Source organism: Triturus cristatus, chromosome 6, assembly GCF_964204655.1.
Source record: "Triturus cristatus chromosome 6, aTriCri1.1, whole genome shotgun sequence".
In the NCBI taxonomy this organism is placed as follows: Eukaryota; Metazoa; Chordata; class Amphibia; order Caudata; family Salamandridae; genus Triturus; species Triturus cristatus.
The window spans coordinates 1,459,752,922-1,459,775,023 of NC_140589.1; the positions used below are offsets into that span (position 1 = coordinate 1,459,752,922).

The window sequence follows — 22,102 nt, forward strand, 5'->3', positions numbered from 1 at the left end:
GCAAGGGACCCACATTGGGCATACACTGCCAACTTAGGGCAAACAAAGCACACACGGAGATGATGTACGGAGCGCTGAATCTTTTCAGACACTCACCCCCAGTCAGAGATCTGGGTTGAATCCATCAGCGTTCTTTAGCTCACTTCGCCATCCCAGTTCAGACACAGCTATATGCAAATCAGTCTAGCCCCTGTGCCTCATGGGAACAGTCCAGCCCGAACAGCCAAGCCATGTCTTCCTGCAGCAGTACAAAACACGTTACAAATGTTATGACAGAGTCTGTAAATGTTTCTGCATCATCAGTGGTGAAAATCTTATGTGTGGCTACTAAATATTCAACGAGCAGTGGAAAGGACTAGGTGGCAGGACTGGTAGGCTCGGGTCAGCATGAGCGGATTACTGAACTAGCTGCTAAGAAAGGCAAAATGGAATTGAACAGCATTAGGATTCACATTTTCCCACAGATGAGCCTGGCTAGCCTGAGGCACAGACCGCACATGAAAGTAGTAGTGAACCAGTTAAATGTCAATGGCTATGAACTAACACTGTGTTTCGCGGCAAAGCCACAAGTGCGGGCCCATCAGAAAACCTACGCATTTGTTGTGAGACTCAGTGTTTGTTTAGGAATCATATTAGTTTGGAACTATTCATTGTTATGTCCTTATGAACAGGGATGTGATGAATATATTTCTAAACCTATCATATGGTCAGCATGAGGTGACTTTACATTTTGCAGATTATTTGACCAAATTGAAAAGCTCATGTTCCCCCTCCCTCTCCATTTCTACCACCCTGAGGGTTCCCAGGGGAGAAGAATAACGTGTTTATAAAGGGTAAACGTATAAAATAAACTCTGCTTATTGATGGTGTCGTAAATGCGAGTCAGATGAGTCGGAGTTTATGGCACTGAATGTTGTTGCCTTTGGTGTAATCTATCATTGATGTTACCCAATTTAAAAAAAAGTTTTAAACGAAAAAAGAGCAACCCTGGCAAAAACTCCTAATAGTCTCTAGGTCCTTTGTCTCATTATTGAATGGGAACATGGTATGGCCGAAGAAAACGTCCTATTATGTGCTACAAACCGATGTGCCCTATACACTTCCATATAGCAGACACATAGGGAATTATGGTTGTGTAGCTTATTGTAACTGGTGAACTTCTGTGGTTTTCAGATGTTTACTTAATGGTATAATGCCCTTCAACTGTTGTTCTTTTCAAGCAGTATAATTGTCGGACTTAAGAAGCTTGTCAATATTACACTAGGCACTTATACAAGAAATTATCACTGATAAATTCAGCACACGAAAATCATGCTTGCCTTTTTATTTGATCAGATATCTCATTAGATGCTGTACAAACAACAAGCTATAGTTCTACAGAAAACACAATACAGTGCTTCAATGGATGTCTGAAAGGCATTATGAAAGTTCAGGTGACAAAATCGAGATAGGACTGAACAGCCAAAAGTGAAAAAGTTTCGATATTTACAATTTGTCTAGCCCAATCCATTATTTGTGATTTTTGCACCAAGATGTTTAAGTAATTTTCAAAGATTTGGCTACGGTGGTGCCCCAATTCCTCTTGATTTATTCACAAGTTGCACACATAATTCAACTTTCATCAATGTTCAAAAACGTGAGGTTCATCTTTCAACAAGTTAAACATTTTTGTAACTATTGGTAAACGAGACAAAAGGAAGGCAACAATAACTTTACGAAACAAAGTCACAAACGTAGGGCTTCCTGATAATACACAGATATCTTATCAGCAACTATTGTGATGACACAGCATATTACATTTAGCCATCTATACTGCGAATGTGGCCTTAAAAGGACTGATATGCTATTATGAATAAACATATAAACTTTGCAGTGCAAAAAAGACATCCCTTTCAAGAACAGCACAGAAAAAGAAAGCTGTGAATGTTCCAAGGTGACAGATCAAATTTTAAGGCATATATGAAAACAGTTTATATACGGATGAAACACACAAAATAAAGTATCAAATACAAAAATAAAATAAATCGTAATTGTAGATTATGTCATTAAATTAATAGCGGCCCGTATATATAGAAAACTGATTAAAAAACACACTACACTCAACAAATTTGATGTAGTTTTCCTGAATAAAATAAGAGGGCTCATTTGCTTCTGAAACAAACTGCAAACTACTGTGCCTTGCTTGCCACCGACAAACTTTTCGATGCGGAATAATGTTTCCTTTATATTGCTTACTGGTGCATATATTGGCTGGCTATCCCAGATTAGCATTCCACACGTTTTACTGCATACAAGTAAAAATAAACCATTTTGCTATCGATTTTTTTATGTTCGTTTGCTCGTTCATTTCCTTCTCAAATCTTTTCTAGGTGTCCAAACAAGCAACAGGCACTATGAGATACACTGACTTTCACCCCAGGTCTTCAATTTGCAGGTAAGCAGGCGGTGGGTTGTTCCTTTGAGTGAAATAGATTGCTATCTTCAGTTTCAATCACTGGTTACATAATGTTGGTAAGTGTAAGCATAGCCCCATCTAGGAGTAATACATTATACCCATTTGATGGAGACAGTTTAAAGTTCTCATGTGTTTTCTATAACCAGGTGTTTTTGTTTTGTGAAGAACATAATGTTAGTGACAAGTCAGGGTATGGGATTACTTGACGCAGTCTTTTCAATATCGACGTCTAAATCGAACAGTCGCAAATTTTCAATCCATCAAGTAGTTGGTTTTCAGTTGATATTTTTCAAGTGCAACGACAGTGTGATCCTTCAAACATATTTTAGGTCAGTCATGTTGAAGCTTTATCTTCTAATGTCCGCATCTGTAAAAGATGAAAAACAGTATTATTATTTTAAAGTAATGCTGACAAATATTGCCTGTACTACCAGCCTATGTGAACAACATGCTTGAAGACAAAAAGCATGTACAACATGCAAGCTATCACCATGCTTTGGTAAATATTGAGACTAACCTTCATAATACAATTTAATAGATTCTGTGCATGGCACTACTTTAGAAAAGCAGTTTTTGTTACAATAATGATATTTCCGATCAGAATACGGCGAGCATTGAGGATGGGGGACCACAGAGATAAAAGGAAAATGTCCTCAGCTATCCTTATGCCGAGAGGCCCTCTTCCACTCTCAGCTCTTCTGAAATCTTCAGTCGCTCCTAGGTTTCAACTGAAACAGAGGACTAGGGGCCACATGTACGAATGTTTTTAGTGGTCGCAAACAGAGATTTGGGACGTTTGTGAATGCTAAAAAGGTCGTAGCATGTATCAACCCTATTTTGCGAGTCAGTAACCTTTTACCTACTCGCAAAATATGGTTTGTGAGTCGCTATTAAGAAGGGGCGTGCTAACACCATCCCTTCCTAATAGTGAGTTGCAAGGCCATGTACGATTGTTTTGTGACTATAATGCGGTCACAAAACTTTCGCAGTTTACCACTTATTTCAAGTAGGTGGCAAGCCAGTCGCAAACGGGAAGGGATCCCCAGGGGATTTGTGACAGGCAGTGGTCCCACGGACCACTGACTATTTTAAAAAAATGAAACAGAGAAGTTTCATTTTTCTTTTTTAATTGCATAGAAAACAAAAGCTTTATTTAAAAAATAAATTTAAAAAAAGCAGTTATAGACATGGTCTGCTGACCCCAGCAGGCCACCACCCCTGTGAGTGCTGGCAATTCCCAATGGGTAGCAGGTCCCTTGCAACCCATTAGGGGATCAAAAACAGTGTCCGACACACTGTTGTACATTTCATTTTGCCACTCGCTCAACAACGCAATTTGTGTAATGGTCGTATATGTAGATGTACAACACCTTTTTGCAGTGGCAAAGCCTCTGGTTTACAAAATTGGATGGTTTGAGCTTGTAAAAACCTATATCCTATGTCAAAAAGTTACTTTACGAGTTGAAAAAAGTAAACTAAAGTGCTGAAGGGCATCCATCTTCTAAATACGAGTTGCAATGAAACGTATCAATAGTTTCAGACCACAACGAGCGCCATAGAGGGACCTCCCGTTTTATCGACCTAGAATGGTAGTGGTGAAGCGGATGATCACAAAAGGTGGAAATCCACTGAGCCCCCTCAGGTTCTAGCCTGGCAGGGCTCATTACAGGTGTAGGCAAGGGCGGAAAGTGTAGCATTGCACCGGGAAGACACACTGGGCCTCCACAAGATCCCAATTACAGCAAACTGGGGCACAATCCTAAGAGACTTCCAGGGCGAACATAGCACCATCGCAGACATGGGGGATGTTACAAGCGCGCACGCCTGAGAGACACTCGCAGTACACATCTGCACATGTGCCTACACATTCCAGAACATAGTAGTAAATAGAAATATTGGTTTGGTATTGGGTGTTGCTCCAGTCATGTTACACTATCACCGGTTTGTTTTTCTTTGTCCCACACATAATTGCCCGCCTTCCAAGTTAGTAGACCATCACGCAGATGCCTGGACAGGCACCTCAACAGGACATTGACAGAGATCAGAACTACGCCTGGGGTAACAGAGACGAACAAGAGAGTTATATAGAACCCCAGAAGGCACTGGTAAATGAAATATACAGGCAACTGTTGCACTGGAACAGGTATTGCATGATTACGTATATTGTACCATATGCTCAAACAAAGAAAATGTAATAACCTGTAATGACAATTGTGAATGTCTACTTTTGTTAATGAAACTTCTTGTAAAACAGATTTAAAGAAAAAAAAAATAGATTCAGACCACAACTGTGATTACAAACCACTGATCATTTACTGTGCCGGTGGGACAGCTTCCCCTTTGGGAATCTTAACATGCAGCTTTGATCATCCGATATGATTCAACTACTGTAAACTTTATTTCTAAATACAGTCAGTGTTCCTTTAAAGTAACCTGGACTACTCTTTAAACAAGCATTGCAAAGCCAATATGCCTCGCCTATGACAGCTATTGGCTTTGTCAATGTTTTGTAGTCCTGCTGTCCAGCAGCGTGACAAAGTAAAACAAAAAAAAGCTGCATTAACTTCCCGCAGTCACAGTAGGTTTGAGGATCACCAGAAAGCATGCAACATAGTTTAGCAGGTTGGCCTGTGGTAGGCATTTATATGTTACCTGTACACCACTGGTTCAAACTCCTAAGACTTTCGTGTCTCCAAGGAGAACATAATGAGAACAATTAAGAATAGTAATGCTGATAAAATGTTTTACTTACCACTTTTACCATATGTTTTGGCACTATAAATACCATGTTTTACCATTATCTAACTCAATTCTGCTCGCTTTGTCAACCTAGAAATGTGAAAGGCAGAGCACACAAATCTGGCATCAAACCTGTAACATATAGGCTTTGCAAAAATGTCAGCAGTGACTATAAGTTACATAACATAACAAAAATATCTCCCTATTAATACAGGTGATAGATTTGGTACCAGATAACTGTCAGAGTGAAACCATGTTTCCAGCCCTGGGCTTTCATTTAAAAACACAATGCAGTCTGGAAGATGTAGTCTGAATATCCCTTTGATTGGGCAGAAGAAACATGAAATCCATGGTGACATGGAGGCTCGCGGCAGACCCAGAGTAAATGTAAAGGCATTGCTAATATTTGTAGGAACGGGGGGTGGGGCAGGGGAGGAAGGGATAGGAATTCTCCAGAAATCCATGAAAGCATTTTAATTCTTCATGACTTGAGACCTCAGATTTGTGCCGTTCAGCACATCTTCGCCTCCCTACTCCGTCCGTGACTCCTCGCCTGGATTAGTAAGGTTAATATAGAGTGGAAGAGGGCTTGTGTTTCTCCCAGATGGTGCTTGTACATGCTAATTCCAGTCATAATACCAACAAACACAGGCAAAGCCAATAGTTCTCGCCTATGCAACAGCTATTTGCTTTGCCAATATATTTTAGCAATGTTGTACACCTGGGTGGATGCTGATCAGCATTGCTCAAAGATAGTGGGGTAAAGAACAGTGGCGTAGCGTGGCATGGCGCAAACTGGAGTAGAGTTGAGTGTTCTGGAGTGGCGTGCATTAGAGTTGAGTGGTGAAGTGGAGTGTCATCGTATAGCATTCAGTGTTGTGGAGGGCGTAGAGTGGAGTACAGTGTCAGAGTTGAGTGGAGTGGCATAGTGTGTTGTGGAGTGTTGTACAGCAGAGTGGAGTGGCATAGAGGGTGTTGAGTGGAGTAGAGTAAAGTGGGGTAGAGCGGAGTAGATTGTCATAGAGCGGAGTGGCATTGAGTAGTGGAGTAGTGTATCATAGAATAGAGTGAAGTAAAGTGGAATAGACGGACTTCCCTTCATTTGCAGCGGATGGAGGCCTCTTTAGATATTGACTATCTTCTGGCCCACCTGCAAGATGTTATCCCGGACCTGAAAACTACATATATATATTCAAAGTTATCGGAAACCTAAATACAGCAAGCTTTAGAATTAGCGAATACGATCCTCACATCTTCGTTGATTCCTCTTTTTCTGGAGACTTGGGCTCAAGTACCAGTATTCAATTGACCAACTATTCTAACAATCACACAAATTTTAGAAAATCTATTAGAGGGAAGTTCTCAACCAATCGACTTTATACAGTGTCTCCCTTCTGTGCGCAAGTGGAGAATAGGTCATCCTTATACCCTACATGCTTTGGCTCCAAACATCCATTTTGGTCCCATATATTAGCATAATCTAGGAATGTCTATGGCTGTCCTGAAGAAAGTGCTAAGTACGCCGAAACGCGCGCAGATAATAAGAATGTTCCAACATTGAGCCACGATGTTTCAATATGAAACCAACATTTATAGTTCTGTTTGGTTTTTGTGTTAAAGTTTGAAACATTTCTATTGAATTGTCTAATATGTGTTTGTCTAGTGTATGTTTATTTGATGAGTATAGGATTTCTTATTTGTTTCATAGGTCTCAGATATTTTATGTCTGACACAATTTAATTTTTATCATGAATTTGTATTAAAAAATGAATTTTTTTTAAATCTAAATGGAAGTACACTGAGTCTATGTTAATATCAATTCACTTGATGTAGGTCTGTATATTAGAAGTGGCCTAATATTTGCCTATGGTTGTTCTTTTCTCAAATGGAGTGGCATTTAGCCATCCACAAATTGTTTGTGGTCACATACACACAAAATATTGTGAAACAACCTGCTCAAACATGTAACAGTAAGACATGCATAAGCAGACTGCCCACAAACACTGGTGACTGCACATTTTGCAATTTTACATCACTAGCTGTAGAAAGATTTCAGGCACACAATAATAGTACACAATAGTACACAACTTCCACTAACAAAATTGCACACTGCCACAATCAAGGTGCTCTCTTCTTATACAGATTTCTGTTACACTCAGCCATGCACTGATTTGTTACAAATATGCCCAACACATTGAGACATACACACACTTTATTGTCGACATGCAAAGGGCCCCACTCCCTCCTACTTGGGTGATTTGGACTAGAGCCACTGCTGTGTCTTAAGTGGGGCACTGCTGACATCTTAATGAGCACATTCACTTACATCATATTTTTGAGTGTGTGATTTTGCAGTCAAGTTTCAGAGCAGGCGCATCAGGATTTTTCAGAGTATCCTCTCCCCTAGCATGTGTTTTGAGTAGATGAGTTGTTGCCATGATTTTGAGCATGCACACTGCAAGTATGTTTCGGAGGGCATGCAATGATGGCATAACATTTATCAAGTCTGCTATGAGTGTATTTTAAAATAGTAACTAATCAGGATGGTTAATTATAATAGGAATAACTGACAAAATGTTATTGTGCTGATACATTGTCGGCATTTTCTTAAAGTTGCACTAATGGCAGGTGTCAGTAACAAAAACTCACAAAAATGGTGAAAACTGAAGTTCCCCACTCCACAAGGCAATATCACAGTGATTCATAATGAAAATTAATCGAGTCCGTATAGCTGTTACTTGAGGTCCATCAGTTCAAATGAAGGGCTATGTTCACAGACTGTCCCTATGGCTCCAATAAATTTCCTATCTTACTGTTGACTTCTCTAAACATGAAAGCATCGGCAGCCATGATATGGTAGCAGGTACAGCTTTTGTAGGTAGAAGTTGTCTCAATTAAATATGGCGTTGGCACTAGGCCCAGTATGAGCCATGAACTTGGCGCACGGATGAGCTCTCACATAACAGATTGTACTGTGCCAGTTAGAGACCTATTAAAATATTCCTACCTGGCTTTATGAGTTTTTAAATCAATCACCTATTTTAAGTCACTGTACATAACCCCTCTATCACTGATCTCTACTGTTCTAACCAGGGGTTAACCTCCGGATGGAGGAAACATAACTAACCCAATGATGATGCTGTCAAGTTACCAAGAGTAAGGCGGAGAATCAAGATGTACCGCCATCCCTTCCTCTGTACGTGAATGAGGGTTTTTTATCAGTACACTATATGAAAAAAACCCCGGTTACACAGGACAAGTGATCCGTTCACCACACACATACAGTAACACAAAATTTCACGTGTACTTACTCAACCATAAACTAATTTTCAACACTAATCCTTTATGAGTTCCGGAGTAGTGTGCTACTCGCCAAAAAAGCGCTTCAACACCCCATCACGGGTAACAAGCGCTATATAAATGCCAACCGTTTTCCCTCTTCTAGCCCTCCCCTACCCTTCTCAATCCAAATAACTGACTAACATATTGACCACTCAAATTACTTTCATATTTCACTATACTAATTCAACACTAATCCTTTATGGGTTTCCGGAGTAGAGTGCTACTCGCCAAAAAAGCGCTTCAACACCCCATCAGGGGCAACAAGCGCTATATAAATACAAACCTTTTTTCCCTCTTCTATCCTTCCGCTATTCTTCTGAATCCAAATAACTGACTAACCTATCCACCACTCAACTTACTTTCATATTTCACTATACTAATTCAACACTAATCCTTTATGGATTCCGGAGTAGCATGCTACTCGCCAAAAAAGCGCTTCGACGCCTCGTCAGGGGTAGTAAGCGATATATAAATGCAATTACAATACAATACAATATGCACACCCACGCACCCGTATTCAATTCACACAAATGCAACACATGCTCAAATTAACACAATCTTTCTCTCTCTGTCACACGCACAAAGTTACATCGCATGCAAAGGAAGATCATGTATCCTACGAAACAATATAAGCAATGACAGAGTGCACCTGACATAACCTATAGGTTTATCTAGCCATGGCGCATATAGAACTCAAACTACCTTTTCCGGGTAAAATTCGGGTGAAATACCGGAATTCAGGAGACTAACAGCATTTCATCATTAGGAGTGTGATAAAACTCTCAACATTATGAGTAATTGTGGTAATTGTTAACATATGCCTCTACAGAAGTGCCACTTTTCAAAGACTGATTGATTTAACAGACACTTAGTGCCGTCTGTCGAACAGCATAGTGAGTGACTCCCACTGGAACAGAGCATCAAGCATGGGGTATTCCACCTTAACTTGGACTCCAGAATATTGTGAACAGAATACCAGGGCAAAAATACTGAGAAGGTACATTGACATAGGTAAGAATCAGGAGTGGCTGCTAGGGAAAGGTTGTGGTGGGGTGGGGGCGGATTACAAAAACAAATGTATAAATAAAAAAAAGAAAAGCTCACTTACCTGCCGGTCATCATCTCGCCTACTGTCCTCTTATGTAGTCTCCGGGAAGCAGAAAGCACACAGGCTCCTAGACTCCCCTAGCCAATCACGAAGCTGCTATCACCAGCATGACAGCAGCGTCATGATTGGTCTGAGTGCCCTGGTTTGGAGCTCGGACGTTTTCCACCCGGCCTTGCGATACAACCGGGTGGAGAACATGCTAAGTGCACATGATGGTGTAGACAGCCGGCCAAACCGTCATGCGCACTTATAGTGGTGCCACGACTACTACTCCTTGTGAGGACAGCCAAGCCCCACCCTAACCTGGCTCGAGCTCCATACAAAAAATAAAATGTTAACGACGTAACTTTATTACCGTTGTGTTATTATTGTATTTTTCCTTTGAACTCAGTGGGGCTCTGCTCTAGGATCGTGCTCTATGACTATCATTAAACACATAGTTAACATTCTATGAACAAGCGCATTCTTTTTTTCTATCTGGTTTACGGCTTCCCAATCGATTAGAGATACAAGAATGATAGTTGCAGTCCTTTTTTGCATACTTAACTATGCAAGCTGCAACTTTATTATTGACTTGCTTGAATAAATGGGCAAATTAGCAATTGATGAGAAGCACGCAATATACAGGGTTAAATTATATATAACATGGAGGAACCGGTACTAAATCCAGTGCTTTACATGGAGCTATAGAAGTGCAGGTACTCACTATTTAGAGTACCTCCTCCTCCTGAGTAGTTCCAGTACTCTCTCCCTAAATGCATTGCCGAACTGGTGAGAGGAGCAGGTACTGTCCTTTCAAATTAAAGAAGTGCGGGTACTCAGTACTGCACAGTACCTGCCCCTTTAAAGCACAGCTGAAGCCCATACCAGTCTGCCTTTTCCGCATGCCAGGCATGAGTAGTACATTAGCTCTTGCATCTTACCCAATCCATTTCCTGGGAGACGGCTTGTTGCGCGTCACTCCTCAGCCGGGAGTCGTTGTCTGCGGCGGTATCCATAGCTCCCAGCACCGAGGCGTACAGACGCTCCCCGCGTCTTTCAAGCGCTTCGGACTCTTTCGCAATCAGCGCGAGGGCATCCTTCAGAACTAACAATTAGGAAAGTAATTAAGACAAACAGTTTGAGCGTACAAGCGGTCAAAGGGGAAGCGAAACATGCTGAAACAGGTACGTTAATAACGGAGATTTTTTGGATAGCTGGTCAAGTTATCCATTCAACAACTACGCGTCCCATTCACTCCCAGGAACGACACACGCAGCCACGTGCTCCCTCGGGAGGCACACGTACACGCCAGCACTGCGATTCTAAACTCTAACAAAGAAATGTTCACTTTGAGATGCGCAGTTAGGAGGCGGACCGTTAGCTTCATACTTACGTGGTTCTAATTGATAAAATTAAAGTCGGAATGAAATGCCCAAAATATGGAACACGCTTCCCCAAAATACCGTGCATATGTCTTTAAAATCCCTCCAAAAAAAATTGGAAACACTCTTAACAGTAGGGTGCCTTTAATGTTAGCAAAGCGCCAGTCCTGTTTTGATCATGGTATCAGTCTCCCCTTAGATTGCCAATGGCCCCGGTATCCATAGCAACTATAGTGTTGTCCAGTGAACCAGGCGTGCCTCCTATATCTTTGCATCTCATTAAGGTGCTAAACACGGTTAAATGTTCTTACTTTTATGTATGAAAATAAATGTTAACGATAAAGACCCGAGTAGTAATGTATGACAGGTTGCCTATGTAACCGTTGCATGAATTATTGTCTCTGTGCAGCCCACAATGTTGTCCCTTGTCACAGTGCAGCATATAACGCGACTTTTATATAGGATACGATGCATAGTTGTCGCTTCTGTACAGCGCCATGATGACTGAGAGCCAAGTTCTCTACAACAATAGATTTAGGGAGTCATTTAGACCTTGGTGGATTGCCCACTGTTCTGCCAGGTCAGCAGAGGGGACAGCCCCTGCATCCCAGGGTAGAGCCATCAGTGCCCTGCCAGGTCAACAGAGAGTACAGCCCCTGCTTCACAGGGTAGGGCCATCAGTGCCCTGCCAGGTCAACAGAGAGTACAGCCCCTGCTTCCCTAGGGTAGGGCCATCAGTGCCCTGCCAGCTCAGCAGAGGGGACAGCCCCTGCTTCCCTAGGGTAGGGCCATCAGTGCCCTGCCAGGTCAGCAGAGGGGACAGCCCCTGCTTCCCTAGTGGAGGGCCATCAGTGCCCTGCCAGGTCAGCAGAGGGGACAGCCCCTGCTTCCCTAGTGGAGGGCCATCAGTGCCCTGCCAGGTCAGCAGAGGGGACAGCCCCTGCTTCACAGGGTAGGGCCGTCAGTGCCCTGCCAGGTCAGCAGAGGGGACAGCCCCTGCATCCCAGGGTAGAGCCATCAGTGCCCTGCCAGGTCAACAGAGAGTACAGCCCCTGCATCCCAGGGTAGAGCCATCAGTGCCCTGCCAGGTCAACAGAGAGTACAGCCCCTGCTTCACAGGGTAGGGCCATCAGTGCCCTGCCAGGTCAGCAGAGGGCACAACCCCTGCTTCCCTAGTGGATGGCCATCAGTGCCCTGCCAGGTCAGCAGAGGGTACAGCCCCTGCTTCCCTAGTGGAGGGCCATCAGTGCCCTGCCAGGTCAGCAGAGGGGACAGACCCAGCTTCTCTAGGGGAAGACAATCAGTGCCATGCCAGGTCAGCAGAAGGTACAGCCCCTGCTTCCCCAGGGTAGGGCCATCAGTCATATTTAAAGATCCCACCAGGCTGGGCGGAGCTCTGGACTTTCAGCAGAGCCGCCAGTGCTCCACTGTAGGCACTGAAGGTTTGCCAAGTGGGTGCCCTGTCTGAAAGCCCCACTCAGCAAAGCTTTTTTTGTATTTAAGAAACAAACTTGTTTCTTGAAAACAAAAACATGGCCCAGCCTTGTAAGGAGTTTCTTCCCTGAGCGTGGGCCGTTATGCGTTTTTCCAACCCAGGACCGCCATGAAGCGCATAATGGTCCGAAGTAGGCGAAAAGTAACAGCTGCCCTATTCTAAATAGGGTGAAGTGACGGCCACTTTGCTTTAATGGACCTTTGGGGGACGGGCCAACTGGTCAAAGGCTTATGCTGGTGGAGACTGCTGAGGCTTCACTGGTGAAAACCCAGGACCACCCCCAGGCTCTAAATGGAGTTAAGTAACCAAGAGCCGCCACTTTACTTCCGTGTTCTTCCTCTTCCAAACTATAAATGAGACCCTTAATCTTAGTGCTTCGCCTAAGATTTTCACAACGTTTTTGAGAGAAAGCATAGAAGGGATCCTCGAAAATGCACTTTTTCATATATCACCTATTGCTAAATACTGTGATACCAAGTTCACAAGTGATCCATGTCCTGACAGGGGAATAGAAGCATATGTGGATCTAGAGATTTAAACCAACTTTCATAAAATGGAGAATTTAGGACTAGAACTTAGGTCTCAGATTTTATGATCAATAACAGGCACAAGACCACATCTCATCCCAGACGGAGAAGTGAATCACTGGTGCTGAAACCACAACAAGAATAAACCCTACTAAACTCACTTTCCTAAATACGATCCCACAATGAGTTCTAGTTACTTTATGGGGTCATCTCCACGGCTTGAATTTGCACTGCTACACCTCAGTGAAACTGCAGGATGCCACAATTTTTACGATGTTCAAGTTCAATATTTCTACGTGGATTTCATGATTTAACCTTTCTATATGGCTATGCAAAGCAGGTTTCTGATATGGCACCGCGTTGTCATTAATTTGCGTCACAACATTTGAATTAGGAATGTGCACATTTATAATTTCTTAGATAAGGTTTTGTAACGGTGACAAAGTATTCAATTTCATAATCACAAAGTTTGTCACCTTTGCAAAACCTGCCTGCAAATATTGCTCCAGAAGCATTTTTCACTGGAAATTCTTGCACTAAAAGTGATTTTTGGGAGTATTCGATTTCCTGCAAAAGTAATTTTTTTTGCGCTGTTTTCGAACACTTCATGAATCATCACACTCCTAAATAAGCGTTTTTAAAGCCAGAGAAAAATAATCCAAGCATATATTGCTTGAGTGCAATGATAAATGGAGTAGAGTGGAGTAGACTGGACTCTGGACGCATGTCATGGACTCGGCAGCAAACATTTTACTTATATTAGTAACGAGAACTGCCCAACATCCATCTTGTTTGATCACACAAATCATTTTCACGTGGAGGCTTCTGCTTCCTCCCTGAGCCCTGGAGCACCTTGATTCTGATTTCATTTAATTAATTTCTTAGTACTGTTGGTTTCCTTCCCTTGCGCCCCTCCCTTATCTGCAAATGGCAATTCCATACAAGGGAAAACAGCTACACACAACCTGTTTTTTCGTCTGTCCTTCACGACAGCGATAAGGATTAGTATTTGACACGTTGGGGAAGGGCCACAAGCGTCATCAGGGAATACGGGTCCCTGCCGTCTGGGAAACTCCCTGTGGCTTTATAATAGATGCAGCGATCGGGGAGCAGTTAGGCCTGGTCGCTGGGTGCATACACCTTCCTCCTCTTTTTTTTTTTTTTTAGAATCTGGCAAAATGAGACAAGGAGGTAAAAAAGTCCAGAATCCGATGTGAGCTTGGGTGGACTGTTTCTCGGTTGGAGGTGGAGCATGTACTCCGGCTTCACTGAAGAGCCAGGTGATGTACTCTGTAGATGCCTACTTCCGAGGGGTCATGTTTCTTTGGGGCTGCAAGTGGATGTTCTGATATGCTAAAAGCTGTATACAAGTCATCTGGAGCAAGAAGGAAAAGGAGGAAGGAAGTAGGATACCGACCCTGGGCTCACTGCAGCAAGAGGCCTGCTGTTTGGCACCACTGCTCTCTCTCAGTGCAGCATCAGCATTTGACTGCTTTTCCTAAGGAGCAGATGCCTCACAGAAGAATTAAGAGCGGATGTTGATGAGGCTGCGGTGGTCAGGGAGCGAGGGATCCATCATTCCTTTCCTCATTCCGTGGTGGATTTGAAATTTGAAATGGATGGGAACTCTCAATCTCTTTTTATGTCCAAGGATAGAGCAAGCTGGTTCTGGAGCATATTAGAACTAAGGTGGGGCTTCTTTCAACCCCGGAACCCTCTGTTGGGAAGGTTGACCTGTTAGACAAGTATGATCAGACTCTCTGTTACCATATTCCTGTTCCTCACTCCATAAACTCTATCATACAGAGCCAATAGAAGGTTTGGGAGAAGCTTTTCCCCCCAAAATGAATCAGGTGGTGGATGAGGTCTCTAAGACAACATTCCAGTAGATACCATGTTACCTAATGTGTCTGGGAAGCTGCATACAAGTGTTAATAGTCTATTTCTCAGGAACACTGTTGACCGCCCAGAGAAGGTGCATGCTGGGGTCTATGCATCGTATGTGGACAAATCTCTCAAGTAGAACTTTGCTACCTTGCATGATTATTTGCGCGATGAAGCAGTTTGTCCTAATAAGTTATCTATCAATGTGGAAAAAGTTGAACGCTTAGCTGATGAGATTTTATTAAGGCATTTGCCTTTTCAGAGAGTGCCGCGGTAAGGAAACAGGCTTTTGGTAGGTTTCCCCCCCACTTTTTGCCCCCATTTGGACTACTAGCTGCTGGTTGTTTGACTTTGAGAGTGCACTGTGGCCTGCTGTCCAGACCTCAGTGCAAGTGTGATCCATTGCAAAAGATATGTCGAATTGGATGTCCTAAATTGGCAAGGGCTGGCTTACTTATAAGTCCCTAGTATATGGTACCAAGGGCATGTAAGGCAGTGTCCACCCAGGGCTGCAGCACTGTTTGTGCCACCCTGTGTGTGACAAAGTACGACATGGCTCCCAGTCTGCCACTGCAGACTGGAAAGCCAGTGTTCACACTGCAAATTCGACTTTGCCGTTACCATTAACGGCAAAGCTGACCCTTCCCTTAACAGTATATGCAAGTCTACCCTAAGGAAGTCCTATAGAGCCCTATGGTAGGGAGCTGTATAGTGCTAAAAGAGACATATATGTTTATATATGTGTTAGCAGCATCACCCTTAAAGTTGTCGTTTTGCTGAGTAAAGTTAGTAGCCTCATTGGCTAACACAGGGATGCAGGCTGGCATCCCAGCCTGGCTAACCTCTGAATGGGCATAAGTAACGGGATATTGTAAGGTAACAAATTAATTGTGGCATTAAATCCGACTTGATGCCCAAGTCGAGACGTATGCCACTTTTAAAGTTAAGCAACCTTTAGAGAGTTGCATCCCTGTACCCCAGCTATTCCAGTGGCCTCACAAAGGCCCTGACACTCAGACAGCTTTCTGCCTGCCTGGTGTGACATGTGAACTCCTCCCAGGCTCAGGAACAAAGGCAGTTGCCGCATAGTGAAGTGTGACCCCACTCCCAAGAAGGCTACTCGGGGTATTAGCCCAAAAGGTGAGCTTCAAAGGGGAAGCCGCTTTTGAAGGGCAGCCTGTACAGCAGGATGGCTTTTGTTTCTATAGGCAAGTTGGAGTTAGGAACAGATAAGAAAAACCTGTCCCCAAACCATGTAGCCCTTAGGTAGCCACTCCTCTGGGGTGTGCTACCAAGCTCCACACAGTGAAGGAAGAGTTCCGACATCCTCCGAGTTGCAAAAATATTGCACTATGAGATTATCAAATGCCACACATCGGCAGCATTTTGTCGTCAAAGAGGAGGTAACTTGCTAGCCCATTGGCTAGTGACCGCGTTGTCCCCTCAGGGCACTTCCCAGGATATAATGGGCACCCCTGGCTCCCTGAACTTGAGTCCTTTGGAGGGAGGACGAAGAGAGGAGTGACCTGCAGCCATTGATGCTACACGAAGAGAGGATGCACAATTGAAAGGACTACACCTGCTGCACTTTGGGATAGTGAGATTGTACTATGCCTGTGGCTCCTGGCTCAGGGAAAAGTTGATTCCCGGCACCAGATCGAAGCAGTGACTCCAAGAGTCAGTTGACTGGCACACTAGAACTGCACCAGGGACATCAACGCTGAGGAAGTCCAAAGCAGTAGCCACTCCGGAGGGATCGTCACTGGCCGCCACTGGCACACCAAGAGACAAATCCGAGACAGCCAAAAGTTGCACCCATGTCTGCTGGAACCGGGAGTACTATCAGAGAGCGTATTCATCACCCAAGAGGGACACTAGCCCCACCACAAATATTCGCTGTGTCGCAAGATTGGAAGCCCCATCGCAGATGGCCTTCTACTGGTGCAGATTATCATATGTAAATGGTTTTCTGAATCGAAGTACAGGTTCACTGATGAACCCATGGGACCCCAAGTGCTGTGTTCAGAGTTGCCTCAACCCACCCATGGATCAAGGGATCAACCACACTTCATCCCTCATCGACCGCACAGCTCCAGGGGCATCACTGAGCATCTTTTCTGCATGCATTCTCAACATCAGGACCGCTCCACTGTCGTCTATGGTGGTCATTTCCTAAAGGCTGGAACTGGACTGGAAAAGGCTCTGGTGGACAGCTAATTGTCCAAATTAACCTTACAGGACTCTTAAGCCTCCGCCCTGTCAGATTTGGTCACCCAAGCACATTCGGAGTCGCCAAACTGTTTTAAACTATTCAAAAGTTTGCAAAGTTTTTGTTGAACAATTCTAGTTTGCGGTTGCATTTAAAAAAAGTATATATTTCTTCTAAAATCTGTATCTCTGGAACCCACCGATGGATTTTGATGATTAAGGACTCTATAAATTCTTAAAAATATGTTCTATATTTTGTAAATTGTTGTTGTGTCTCTTTCTTGTTGAGTGATGTTATTTCGTTGTTTGGTGCTATTAACTAGTTTATACTAAGTTCCTTTGTATAGTCTTGCTGCTTGAAGCTATAGCTACACAGGATTGAGCTTAAGGTTTATAAATGAGCCTGACTGGACTCAAGATAGGTTTTGCAAGTGTATTCCACGATAAGGCCCCCCAGCCATATCATATAATACACCCAAATCCTCACAGCGGCCCATAGGAATGTTTGGGTCAGGGACAGGCTCAACAAAAAACTTTTCATTTGGTGGACAGACTCTTTGGCTCACAATAGGATGAGTTGGTGAAGAAGGCTAAGACAGAAACTACAGAATAAAGGGAACAAGAGCATTGTTTTTGATTCTCCTCTTCAGCTCAAAAATGGAAAGACTCATTTTTTTCCTCAAGTGAGGGACGGGTCATTCTCACTTCCTGTCTCAGCAGGAGAAGAAAAATTTCTCCTCTTGAATGGAGGACCGGTCTGCCCCTGGATCCTTCAGTGAGGGGATGTTGGAGACTTCAAGCACATCTGGCCTTCTTTGGCATCACACCGCCAGGAATTACAAGTTGTCTGCCAGCCTTTCAGGAGGGTACTGAGGCGCTTTAAGACAAAAACAGATAGTGTTTATGTTTCTGCTCTGGAGGGACACTATAGGCTCTGAACTCAGGTCTTCATGGTTCTGAAGGTCGCTGATGGGTTCTGGTTGGTGATTAATGTGAAAACCTGAACATATGTATCCAGAATCTTCATTTCAAGAAGTTAACTTTATAGTAATACCTGTGATGCACAAGGAAGGTCTTCCATTCATCATTAGATCTTCAGGATGCACATATCCATGTCACATCTCCACCTCCCTCTGGTTCAGAACTTTTGGAAGTATCTCATCTCTGGTTTGTTGAATGCAGACAGTATTATCAGATTGCCTGACAGTTCTTTCCTACCACAGCGACTCATTGGTAAGTGCTTACTCTATTAAGCTGACCGTGCTGACCATAAAGAGAGTGTGCAATGTTCTGTCTGCACGAATAACTGATGAAGATGGGAACGTTTTACCTCATCTCTTCACAGGATGTGAAGTTCTATCGGGCCTTGTTTCAAACTTCTGTGACCAGAGTGGTTCTTCCTGACTGGAGATCGTCGCCTCTTCACTGCATCTCCTTCTTACTGCAGCACCAGCACTGTGAGGACATGTGTTGTTTATTTTTTATTATTTAGTGTAGTTACTGGAATGTTTATGTTTAACCTAGGAAATGGTTACCGCTGTTTTCTACTGGAATACAGAATGTTATTTTGTGAGTTCTGCTCTGGCTGCCGACAGACGGTCGATGCTGGGCTGCATAAATAATGGACAGTTCAACTATATATTGGATTCTGTAAATATTGGAGATGAGGAAGGGTGCTCTATTTGACATTGCGGTGGCGTAGGAATGATACAACCGCTACTATCTGGATTCATTTCATATTTCAACATTGATGTGTTAGTTGTTTCACTCAACTTTGCTAGAGGAATTTTATATGTTTCGGTAGAAGTTGTTCCTTATTTCCTGGAGCAGGTGCATTGATAATAGCATCAATAATATAGGTCTTAGGTACAACACCATCTCCAGACAAGGAATGACCTAAATAATCTACTGAGTAGCAGAATAGTTTGCACTTAGAGGTCTGCAGTGTCAGACCATATTTTTCTAACCTCCTGCAAATCTCATTGTTCCAAATGTTCCTGTTCATCTTTTGAGAATATCAAAATGTCATCTTGGAAACATTAAAAAAAACTGTCTGTATATTTAAATACGTAGAACATTGCTCTATGAAACACTGATACCACAGAGGAAAACCCAAATGGCATTCTTTTCAATTGATTTAGCTCCTGAGGAGTAAGGAATGCAGTCAAATGTTTCAAGTATTCCGTAACTTCAAACTGATGATAGGCAGATCTTAAATCTAATGTGAAAAATATCTTAGCACCATCAAGCATACTTACAACTTCAGTTATGTTAGGTAAGGGGTGACAATCTACTACAATATTAGCATTTAATGCTCTCAAGTTCACACACAACCATAATTTTTGATCCACCTCACGTGCCAAAACTAAAGGAGATACCCATTCAGAGGACTCAATCTCTTAAATAATGTCTTCATCTACCATCTCGTTTAGCATGCTCTTTAGTTCTCATTTGACATTTATCGGTACCCCTCTCAACTTTTGTTTAACAACACCCCTCTTGATTTTGATCCTACAGGAATTATCGTTCAATGTACCTATAGACTCATTCCTTGTTTTGTAAAAATGTAACTGGAGGTTCAAACTGCATATTGTATTCCTAACTCACAGACAGAGTAGTTATTAAGTATAAATGCAATATGTACCATCAGAATCCAAGTACAACAAAGTAACACTTTAAGGCTGTAAAGATAGTTTTAGGAGAAATAACCTGGAAACAATGACAGCCAATTGAAAGGTATACAAGTGAAGCCAACAGAAATGTTCTTCACCGCAGCCAACATATGAGCTTACATGAAGCAGGAACTGCTCAATCAAATGATAGTTGAAATTATCCAATAAAAATGTTGCTCAGAGTAGCTGAGCCAATAATGCTTATCGTACAATTAAACAATGAGCACACACAGTGCAACTAGTACAGAACATCAGAAATCATGCTGCGTGTGTGCTCCGAATCCCACTGAATTCCAGACTTGCGGAGTGCTTGAGACAGTCAGTCCGTGCTCCCAAGTGACCAAATGAAGTGCAGCACGCCACAAGCACTTTTGTTAATTCAAGCAATGCTGTACTAATATACCAATATAGAATGTTGTTCTGTCAGTTCTGCTCTGGCTTAAGGCAGGCGGTCAATGCTGTGCTGCATGAATAAACAACTGTGCAACTATATATTGGATTCTGCTCATTGCAACAACATGGCTTTGTCTGCGGGGTCACATTGTGTCAAGTATCTTCCAAGTACAGAGGAGCTGCTTCCATTTGAGACCCCCATTCTCCACCTTCTGCAGTTTTGGGATCAGAGATCAAGTCAGTATCATCTTTATCTGGCTTTGCATTGGTGGTTGCACATGTAAATCTTGGTGGAAGGGATATATTTCGATTCATGCTCTCCGAGTTTGACATCAGATGCCTGTGCCTGATGTTGGGGTGGCATATTGGGCATCTCTGGAGGTTCATGGCTTGTAGACTGTGACAGAATCAGCAAAGGAAGCCATAAGAGGTCTTAGGGTATCTTCCCCTCCTCCCACGCAACCCTCCACCGTCCCCACCTTCACCCAGTCCTGGTGTATATCCAAGGCCTAAGTAAATTGCCAGGGGGATAGGTGGGACTTGGACTCCAACCATGACCATGGTGACATTACACATTTTCAGATATATGGAGCCATATGTAGGATCTGTGACTGCACAAAATGAATTTAAGGGCTAACCAGTTGAGCAGTCTTCCCTTTGTACCAGGACTTCTGCCTTGCTCTATCTTTGAGTCAGTGTCAGCAGGTTGGGACCTGTTGGCTGCAACTCTAAACCTCGGTTCCCTTTTCCTAGAACTGTCCGGGGGCCTCCATGGATGCTGCCTTTATTACTCTCCTTCCATTGTTACACTCAGTCACTGGGTCTTCGTCACTATTGCCTCCTACTCCAGGATGGGACTCTGTTGCAAGTGGAGCAGTCCTTTTTTAGTACAATCTTTGTTTAGTGGTCTTTTGATTTTCTTACACCATGATTTCATAGAAGAAGTAAACGGTGAATGCTGGTGGCATGAGGTCCTGGGATGTTTCTTGCTGTTCCTTCAGCCTTTCAGTTTGGATATGCCCTCAATTTGAAAACAAATGGTACAAAGAAGCAGGATTTGATATGGGAGGGGTAATGCTTTTATTACTTATGGTAATTAATTTCTTCCTACTTTATCTTCCTTTCTACCATTGATCCTGGTGGGTGTCTGCTGGTTACAAAAAAGTGCATAGGCATCCCTCTCCCTTAATGCAACCCTCCCGCAGAAGGCAGGTGAGGGTAAGGGGGTAAGGAAAGTCTTAGAACTGCTCTAAACTAAATCAAATGCAAGAGGCTTCATGGATCTGGAAGGAGGCAACGCCTCAGTTTGTAAATGGAAGATATGAGGAATACAAAATCGGGATTGGTGAGGGTTTCCCCAAGTATTCAAAACATCAGGATTCGGGGAGGAGCTTAGCGCGCGATCAAGATGGCCGCGTGAGCCTCGAGCTCCCGAGACCCTCGCTCCCTCCGGCAGCTATCCTGTCTATTATCCTGCTTTTGATGCCCGGAATATTGGAGGGGAGCTGTTGCTGAGGCGAGAGTCGCTGTCCGGATCGAAATCGTCCACCGGAGACTGAAGTTGTACTGACTGGAAGTTTGTGGCCTACTCCCCGCACGGTGCCCGGGCCTTGCGTTGGCACAGTGCCCGTGCACTAATTGAACAACAGCGGCCGGGCTGGGGACGGGTCGGCGGAGGGGGGGTGTTTCCACTTTCACTTTCGCTTTCGCCTTCCAGTCTCCACAGCGCCCGGACGGGGCGTGCGTAGTGCCAGCCACTGGTCGCATGGTTGATTGTATGGGCAAGGAGAGTGTCTACAAGGCAGATTGCGATGTCGACCAAGTCGGACGCCGACAAACAGAAGCCCAAGAGTACCAGGCGGGGCAGTTACACCCAGACTAACAACATGGACCGGTATGCCCACCAGAAGGGGTC

General features: G+C 43.5%; 1 protein-coding gene across 1 annotated transcript in view; it reads right to left on the reverse strand.

Annotated features, from left to right (window-relative positions):
- Positions 1-1,309: 1,309 nt before the first annotated feature.
- CEP68 (centrosomal protein 68) overlaps positions 1,310-22,102 on the reverse strand; it is a 111,620-nt gene continuing 90,827 nt past the window's right edge. Inside the window, exons 6-7 of the mRNA XM_085612522.1 lie at positions 10,568-10,731; positions 1,310-2,822 (exon numbers count right to left, since the gene is read on the reverse strand). Of these exons, the coding sequence (XP_085468648.1) occupies positions 2,790-2,822; positions 10,568-10,731 (197 nt within the window). The 3' untranslated portion in view covers positions 1,310-2,789. The remainder of the gene's footprint in view (positions 2,823-10,567; positions 10,732-22,102) is intronic.